The sequence below is a fragment of the Trichoderma asperellum genome, chromosome 7, assembly GCF_020647865.1.
Source record: "Trichoderma asperellum chromosome 7, complete sequence".
In the NCBI taxonomy this organism is placed as follows: domain Eukaryota; kingdom Fungi; phylum Ascomycota; class Sordariomycetes; order Hypocreales; family Hypocreaceae; genus Trichoderma; species Trichoderma asperellum.
The window spans coordinates 3802220-3811536 of record NC_089421.1 but is presented as its reverse complement, the minus strand read 5'-3'; the positions used below and the strand labels follow the sequence as shown (position 1 = coordinate 3811536).

Sequence of the window (9317 nt, the reverse complement as noted above, 5' to 3'; positions counted from 1 at the left end):
AGTTTTAGTAATATAATTTTTAATATTTATTAATAAATAATTAATCTATTATTTAATTTATTTATTATTATAAAGAAAGTGCACTTCCTTTATATATTATAACTAATACTTTCTCTTTTTCTTATATACTAGCAACTGCAGGTATATTATAGTTATAGCAGACATATAGTTATATTATAACCTACTGTCTATTAAAACTATAAAAGGCTTTTTATTTAAAAATATATTATATAATATTTTTTTAAATATTTTTTTTTTTTCTTTTTTACTATTATATTTATTATTTAGTTTAAAAGATATAATATATTTTAAGTCTTTTTATTGCTTTTTTATAAAAGACTATTTATGTTTTTTAAATTATACTAGTTTAAAATCTTAATTTCTATATATTATATATATTTTAGATTTTTATAGTTAAAAAAATTAATTTTATTATATTCTTCTTAAGCATTTTTTTTTTTATACTATATAAAGAGTTTTTAAGCTTTATAATATTTATAAAAGGCTTCTTTATAAACTTTTATAAATTTATTTAATTTTATATATTCTCCTTCTCTTAAGATAATTACTTTAAGGGATTTAAACCTTTACTTAATGTTTTATAATAAAAAGTATATATAAGAGTATATATAGGTAATAAAAAGAAATAGGATTTTAATAAAAAAGGTATTATACTTCCTTTTATTATTAAAATATTCTATATATTAGTATATAATATAATTAACCCAGTTAATATAATAGTATTTTAAATAATCTAGATTAATATAATTAATATCCCTGAATTTTGTTTTATAATTAAGTTTTTATTATAGAGCTTAGTTTAATATAATAGCTTAAAAGATAAATTATTTTTTTACTTCTTGCTATTAAAGTTTAAATAACTATTTATATAAAAATAAAAGAGTATTATTTTTAAAAGGTTTTTAAGCTTTAATAATGCATTTTTAAAATTTAAATAGTTAATTAACTTTTAGGGTTAGGTTATTATATTATCTCTAGATATTATTATTATACTTATAGTTATATCTATAGTTTTATTATTTAAAATCTTTATTTATTTTAGTATTTACTTTATTTATGTTTTTAATTAATTAAAAGTTTTCCTAAGGGATTATTTATTGGTTAGGTATTTTAAATTCTTTAGCTAGTATATTAGAATTATTTAATAGTTTAACTTTTAACTAATAGTAAAGGTATTTGTTTTTTTCTTCTACTATAAAGTCTCTTTCTATTATTAAAATAGTCTTGCTGTTTTTTTCTATAGTATAATTATTTTTTAATAGTAGAATAGTAGACTTTTTAAGTAATTTACAGTTTCTTACTATATAGTTTAACTTCTTATAATTATAATATTTAAAGTCTTTTTTTTTATTATTTTTTTAAATTATGCTAATGTCTATAGGTCCTGGAGTACTACTATTATTTTTAGTAATTTATTTATTATTTTTATCTCTATTTCTTTAATTATTGTAAGTGTTTATATTAAGTTTATATAAAAGATTGTTGGCTTTAATGCATTTTTTAATAAAGGATAGGAGGTTATGTTAAGTTTAGTTAATATTATAGACTTTTTTTTTAATGCTTTTCTTAAGTTTATTATAGAATTATTTAATAAATATAGCTTGTCTTTATTTAATTTAAAAGGTAAGATCTTTAAATTTTATAATATAATTAAAGCATTTTTCTTTTTAAAATACTTCTATAAGTTTATTTTTAATTATTTAAACTTCTTTAATATTTTTAAATGTTTTTATAAGTTTTTTTTTAAATTCTTTAAAGTTATTAAATACTTTTTTAATAATAGGCAGGAGATTAATTAAATTCTTAAGATATTTATTTTATATAGGTTAAAACTACTTAAGTATAGTTTCTTTAAGGCATAATATTATAAAGGAAACTTTTTTATTTTTAATATTAATTATATTTTTAAAGTTTATAAAGTAAGCCTTAAGTTAAATTTAAAAGAGTTTAAGTTTATTAATTTTTTTATTAAATATAGAAGATAGTTATTATTTAATAAAAATTTTTATATTTTTTTTAATTTTTTTTTTTTTATTATTTAAGGTATTAATTAATTGCTTATTAACTTAAAATATATTTTAAAGATATTCTTTTAAAGCATCTCCCTTTAGATTATTTTAGTTAGGCTTATAGCTTATAGTAAGATTGCTGTCTATATTAATAAGTCTAATGAATTTAAAGGTTATAGTAAGTGCTGGAGTAATTTAAAGAGCTGTAGTATTATTTTTAGTTATAGTGGTTTAATTACTTATAAGATTCTAAAAGATCTTTTAAATAAAAGTTATTAATATATAATATCTTAACTTATATTATTATACTTAAGTATAGGGTAAGTTTTTAATTTATAAATTTAATATTAGGTTTATATTAGCAGAAAAATAAATTAAAGTTTTATAAGTAATATAGTTATATAGCTAATAAGGTTATAAATAATTAATTTAATTATTATTAAAAAGTATTATATTAATAATTAATTATTTAAGTTTTATTTAATAAGTATAATAAATAGTTTTTATATAGTAAATTATTCTATAAGGCTTATAATCTTAATTATAATCCTTTTAGGGTGGCTTACTTTAGTGTTTATAATCTATTAGGGATGGCTTATGCTTTTATAAGTAATCTCTTTCTGATTGGCCTGTCGATCTGTAGTTTATCTGTGGGTATGTATCTTATGGTTGTTGGGTTGTAACACTAAATTAGAATTATATATATATTTATAATACTATTATTATAATAATATACTTGAATTTTATTTGTATATAGAAATTATTTAATATATTTTGTAAATACTTATTTATACTCGGGAAATTATTTATAAAATATAGTTATTATTAATATAATATTACAACCTAACCTCTTAAGGACTATAATACAGTATATACTGCAGAATAACTCTAGATTATACAGCCAATTATATAAGGACCGATCTAGGAGAGTAGGCCTGCCTACTAGCCTAACGCACGCAAACAGTCCTTAATATATTAGACTAATAAGCAACAGCAGTCCCTAAAGAACAACTTACTATAGAAGATAAAGATAGTTACACTTATAAAATAGCTTAAATAGCTAGTTATTAATAATATATTAATACCGAATATAAGTTATTGTAATAATCCAGGTTAACAGGGAATATCTCGCTAGCGGTCTAGTAAAATAAATTATTATTATAATGCATTACTTTATAAAGCAGAGAGGATAGGATATTTAATATTAAATATATTATATAAGTTATATAGTTAGTAAATAAAATATAATTTATATCTAGTATTATTATATTATTAACAACTAACTATTTAAGCTATTTAATAAGTATATTCTATCTGACTTATATAGTAAGTCGTTTTATAGGGACCGCTATAGCCCATCGGTCCTTTATCGTAAGGACCGCTCGCGTACATCAGTCCAGTACGTAAGACCGCTCTCACAGGTCGGTCCTCTTCTGATTGGCTGTTCGTTCCGAGGTTATCCCGGGGTACATACTGCGTTATAGTTCTTAAGAGTCAGGTTATAACAGTTATATCTTAACCACTGACTATATAATAACGCTACGCGCTTAATCGGACATTTTATCCTATCTGCTAACAAAAATATTTATATCTATCCCTTGGGAATCTGCCTAACCTACAACAACCCTATAGGAACGTGGGAACAATATGTCACATATAGTATATGTAGATAGAATTCTATATAGTATATAGCCACGCAGGTAGTATAATAGTTATATATTTAAACTGAGGCTTAGAGAGAAAGGAAACAATATGCAGTATACCAAGAAGCTTGAGGGAATTACAGGGGATTCCCAAGTGAAGCCCTAATTACCCAATCGGGCTAGTCACCTAATAGGGAATCCTTGGTTATTTCGACTAATCAGGATCTTGTACGGAGTATGCTCCCGCAATATTCGGCGCCCCCCTGCTAATCGGGCAACCGCCGGAACTGTCTTGGGATTTCCGATTCCAATAGCTAAGTAATTTTATTATAATACCTAGTACCATGTCCGCTGTTAGCAAGTTACGTTAACCATGCTTAAACTGCAGACTTTTGCAAGTAGCGACTGTAAAATTTCCTCGCGCCGTTCCTGGCGTGATAGCGCCAACTAACCATGCTTGTCATCCTATAGACTATAAGTCTATAGTCGGGAAGAGTCAATAGCGTCATTTTACCTTGATAATTTCTTGTATTAGCGTTAACTAGTTTAGGTCCCAGTAACTCAGCTCAGCCTCATTTCAGCTGGGTGCCGTGTCCCTATGGGGCACCTGAATCATCTCCTTTTCCGCTGCCCATTAGTGCTCTTTTAATACTGTGCAGGGTCTTCTTAGCACGCACTAAACGCATTACCTCGCCTACAAGACGAATAAATCTGCCCAATTAACTCAAATCAGCTTTGCAGAGAAGAGAAGACAAAATAACATAAACAAACAGGAAAACAAAATAGAGAATATCCACGCATAATTCTTACCCCTTTATTCGGCACTGATCATGACAGTCATCGCTCGTCCTATGACCTCACAGTCTATGCCTAGAAGAGAAATACTAGTCACCGGCGGCGCAGGCTTCATTGGGTCAAACCTAGTCGAAGCCCTCTTAGAAAAAGGCTGCTGGAAGGTTATCGTTGTGGACAACTTTGACGACTTTTACTCCCCCGAGGCTAAACGCGCAAACATTGCCGTACATCTTCATAACTCTAACTTCAAATTGTACGAGATTGACATACGGGAGCCCATTTCTCTTCGCGCAGTCTTTGCCGACAACAACATCTCTGCTATTGTGCACCTCGCGTCGCGGGCTGGCGTACGGCAGTCGCTTCAGCACCCAGCTTCATACATCGACACCAATGTCACCGGTACTTTGAACTTGCTTGACTGTGCCAGGGATTTCGGCGTGCGGAAGTTTCTATTCGGATCATCATCAAGCGTATATGGACTCAACTCAAAGGTTCCCTTTTCAGAGGAGCACAAGACGTCTCAGCCAATCTCGCCGTACGCAGCGTCCAAGGCAGCCGCCGAACTCCTTTGTCATACCTATTCCCATCTTTACGGGATTCGCTGCATTTGCCTAAGATTTTTCACTGTCTACGGCCCTCGCCAGCGCCCTGACCTTGCCATTTACAAATTTGCCAAGCTCATTTGTGACGGCAAGCCGATTCCTGTCTTTGGCGACGGGACCACCCGCCGAGACTACACGTATGTAGACGACATCATACAAGGTGTTTGCGCTGCCATCGACTACGAGGGCTCTCAGTACGAGGTTTTTAACCTTGGAGAATCGCAGACCATTGAGCTGCGCGAATTGATTGGCCTGATTGAGAAAAGCCTGGGGCAAACCGCAATTCTCGATAGGCGCGAGGCACAACCAGGTGATATGTCAATCACGTTTGCGGACGTCTCAAAAGCCAACAAGCTACTAGGATATAAGCCCGAAACCAAGATTCACAATGGAATTCCAAAGTTTGTTCAATGGTTCTTGTCGCAATATTATTGTACAGCGTAAAGATGTGTCAAGTTTATCTTGTATTGTTATATGCGCCCTTACACGAGGGTGGCTTTAGAAGAGAGAAACCAATCGGCTAGATAATATACACGAGCTTTACCTTATTTATAGATATGTACATTAATTTTAGACAACAACTTTGAAAAGATGAGTGAGCAAAGCACACACACTCAACTGAATGGTCCCCCTGCATCGCGAAACACTTCATCCCACCAGTGGTCGCCCGGCTGACGAAGTGAATCATCCGCATACTGACAAATGTCCTGGAATCCAATCTTTTTCAAGGGAGCCTGGGCTGAGTCACCCATTAGTCGTGGACGTCTATCCAACTTCTCAGCTGTCGCAGCCCAGTATTTGACACCACCGTCCTCAATCTCTACCGTCGCCAATGGTGCTTCAGTTCTTCTAGGTGCCAGGTGGATGGCAAGGAGTTTCCGCAAGTGCTGGTGGAACCAAGGCTTGTCCCACCAAGAGGTTCGTCTCTCTTTGAACCCATTGTGATGGACAATGGCAGGAACAGATTCGGTGAAAAAGTCGGCATATAGCTCCATCTCTCCCCAGTCTGGTGATTCAATCACATCGGTGAGCGGATTTTTTGCCGACTTGACATCCTCTGGAACACCTTTGAGCCGCACAGGGGATATGCCCAATGCCTCGGAGTGTGCATCAATAGCGGACTGATTGTTTAGTAAAACAAAGGCTCCATCAAATAGTCCGTGATCAGTATCTGTCCAAAAGGTCTGGATGGACAGCTCTTGGCTATAGTCGAGCCCAAAGTGATACTCAAAGTCCCGATCCATTAGAAATTTCGCGTCATTGTCATAGACGACTTCTTTCATGGCTCGCTGCCATTGTCGCCAGATCTCTTGCTCACCAAGCACTTCTCCAGGAATGCCTTGTTCGCTAAACAAGTGGATGCCTTGGCTAAGGCCTGCTTCCATCTTCTGTGCGGCACGGCGAAACAGTCGCCTCATGTCACCGGCGGGGCCAATGTAAACACCTCCGTTGATATACTTTGGGCGATGATCCCGGTGCTTTGTTGCATCCTTTTCCGTGTTTGGACCGTACAGGTCTGCTCTCAATGGGCTATCAGGCAATCTTTCGCAGTGCATATTAGAGCCCGAGTCCGGTTGCGGGTGGCAGTTTTTCCCCGACGCTGCAACGATGGTCTGTCGCATGGGAATAGGCTCATCTCTGCCCCACTGTTGCTGTAGTCTGATATTGGCTCTCTTATTGATCTCATGGTATCTTCTCAGAAGAATATCCGCGGGGAGTTGGAACCAGACGTCGTAGGCATCAACCATAAGCACAAGGTCGTCTTCCTCTAGCTTCTCGTCGGGATGGGCTTCCGGATGCATTGCCGCATCGAGATACTTCACAAATCCCGGGATCTTAGGGAGGTTTTGGCCGCCCTCCCATTTTGTTATCGTGTGATAGTCTACCCCCCAGTTGATGATTATCGGGCTTGGATAGCCAAGAGCGAGGGCGGTCACTATTGTCTTACATAGATCCGGGCTCGGCGACGTAGCAGGTATTACCAAAGCGAAGCGGCGGTCTCTTTGCTGCTCTTGTGGTATCTCCAGTTTAGAGCTATGGCTATCAATAGGGTCCACATGCTTTATTGATTCAGGTGAAGGGGTCGGCTCGGCAATTTCTGCAATAGCAGACTCGGGCGTGAGGGTTGGCTTGAGACCTTTTGTCATAACATCAAGCTGCACATTATCTGGCTCAGCAGTGCTCTCTGGAAGAGGAGACAAAATCTGGCTGCTGACGTGTTTGACTTGGACAGTTTGAGTGCTCAGATGTTGCCCAGTTTCCAATGTCTGATTGCCTTGTAGATGCTCGAGGGTGTGAGGGACATTGAATGTTGCCTTTGTATACGACATAAAAACGATGAGCGACAGACTCAACACGATGAACAGCATGGTGACTCTCGACAACTTGCGAAAGCCTAAAGCGACTGAAGATTTAAGTATCTGAAAATCCAAGCCATGATGCCTTCTCACCCACTGATACATTGTGTCCGATATGGCACGGGTCAGGGTCGTTAATCTCATTCACATTCTCTCGACTTGCAAGGTAAAAAAAGAATCAAGTTCCAATATTTCCTGTAGCGCCTATGAGATAGGGGGCTAGTCTAGGACCTGATCGCTAAATATGCTACCCACTTTAATATTGGCCTGGAGCTGAATTGTGCATGTGGCGGCCCCACAGGCCCAAACTTGCTGTTTAACTGGCAGATGGTTCAGAGTCCATTGGTGGCTGTACTTGGCCCGAATTTAAATTTAAAATACATTACTTCAACTAAACTACAAATAGTCAAGCACAAGTTAAAATTATATATTGTATAAAATTAAATCTTTTAGAAATATTCTATTTCTTACTATCTTCTTCCTCCTATCTAATATCTAGTATTTATTAACTTTCCTAATTTTAAGTAATATTTGGTATTTATAATTTAAGTTAAAAGTAATAAATAAAATATTTAGTTTATTAAATATAAATTAACCACTGCAAAAGTCAGAGTGCGACTTATTATCTAATAGCCAGGAAAACTTGTATATTATATTAGTCTGTCTTTCACCCTCTAAAAGGGAAACTACTGCCACAAAACTCAAGATATACCTCTTGGACGACCTCTAAGTTAAGTACCCTATTAACAACTTTCCTCAGTGTGATCCTCCACGTCGCGAATGGTCCAAAAGCAGCCTGCACCCGCGCGTAGGCGTTGCTGCTTGATCAGTCTGAGGGCAGCACCTGGAACACTGTCGCAGCTTCCTGCTTTATATCGGTCGTCATCTTGACCCGCTGCCTGTCGTACTGGAAGGAGAGGCGGATGGGCGCATGCTCGAACGAGAAGCCAATGTCGTCGGGGTCGGTGATGCTCTCCCTGCCCTCGTGGACCAACTCGACGCTGAGTTCCCGACGGCCGCCAACAATGATCCCCCCCGGCAGCCAAGTGCGCAGCTGAGAGATACGAACATTCGAGGGTCCCGCACACGGGCCCTGTGAGAGTGTCGTGCTGCGCGTCACAGCGGTGCTAAGGCCAATAATCTGCACGCTGTATACCTTGTGGCCGCTGGCGTCGGGGGCGCCCAGCTGGAGTCTGTCGCGCTCATCATTAGGCAGGCGGTATAGAATACCCGTGTCTAAGACAACGCAAGGCTAGATGGACTGCAAGAAAGAGCTGAAGCGCGAGATAGACAACTCGTACTCCCGTGCAAGAATACCCAAGTGTGCCTGAGCTGGTCAACATTAGACAGTAGCGAGGGCGAGCGGAGCTTTATGGTCGCGCGGAGACCCCAGAATCGCAGCGCCAGGGCACTTTACTTAATGGCTCTTAGGATCGAGATACGCAAATCGTTTCGCAGACGCTGGTAGTATCCGACAATAGATAGGAGGCCCCGATGTTGCTTGAGCTCGGATCCCAAGCGCTCCATCTGTTTCTGGACCAGGGTCTCATTCTTGATTTATTGATGCAGTGTGATAACGCGTTGTTGTAGGTCAGGATGTTTTGGTTACACACCTTGGTGATCATGACAAATTCGTCAAGCGGTACTTTTAAATTCTCTCATTTGCTGTCCGGTAGCTTGTCTCTAAACTGCTTGAGGAAGTTTTACAGCTGGGCCTCAGTGACTGCCATCTTTTACATGTAACTTTCGTCAACCGATCTGCTTCCGTCATTCTTCATCATATAAGCAGTCTTGAGCAAGAAGCCAATATCATCCTCGCTGCTGCCCAGCTCGTTAATCAGGTACTTCTTGTTAATGGACTGTCAATTTGCATCCTTTATCATGTCGCAC

The 9317-nt window shown here is 36.3% G+C and overlaps 3 protein-coding genes across 3 annotated transcripts; 1 reads left to right on the top strand and 2 right to left on the bottom strand.

Moving 5' to 3' along the window:
• Nucleotides 1-4503: 4503 nt before the first annotated feature.
• On the top strand, nucleotides 4504-5738 carry TrAFT101_011960 (uncharacterized protein; the record flags this gene model as incomplete). Its single annotated transcript, XM_024901577.2, has 1 exon — nucleotides 4504-5738. The coding sequence occupies one exon, from the start codon at nucleotides 4504-4506 to the stop codon at nucleotides 5512-5514; it is 1011 nt and encodes a 336-aa protein (XP_024754450.1). The 3' UTR covers nucleotides 5515-5738.
• On the bottom strand, nucleotides 5440-7592 carry TrAFT101_011959 (uncharacterized protein). The gene has a single exon (XM_024909189.2). It carries the CDS (start codon nucleotides 7569-7571, stop codon nucleotides 5685-5687), a length of 1887 nt encoding a protein of 628 aa, XP_024754451.2. The 5' UTR covers nucleotides 7572-7592; the 3' UTR covers nucleotides 5440-5684.
• A 661-nt stretch (nucleotides 7593-8253) lies between these two features.
• Nucleotides 8254-8954, bottom strand: TrAFT101_011958 (uncharacterized protein; the record flags this gene model as incomplete). The annotated part of the gene is made up of 3 exons (XM_066129426.1): nucleotides 8254-8620; nucleotides 8729-8759; nucleotides 8870-8954. The coding sequence occupies 3 exons, from the start codon at nucleotides 8952-8954 to the stop codon at nucleotides 8254-8256; spliced, it is 483 nt and encodes a 160-aa protein (XP_065985560.1).
• Nucleotides 8955-9317: the final 363 nt, after the last annotated feature.

Excerpts from the sequence above, each read along its gene's own strand:
- TrAFT101_011959 (XM_024909189.2), bottom strand. The coding sequence starts at position 7,571 with ATGAGATTAACGACCCTGACCCGTGCCATATCGGACACAATGTATCAG.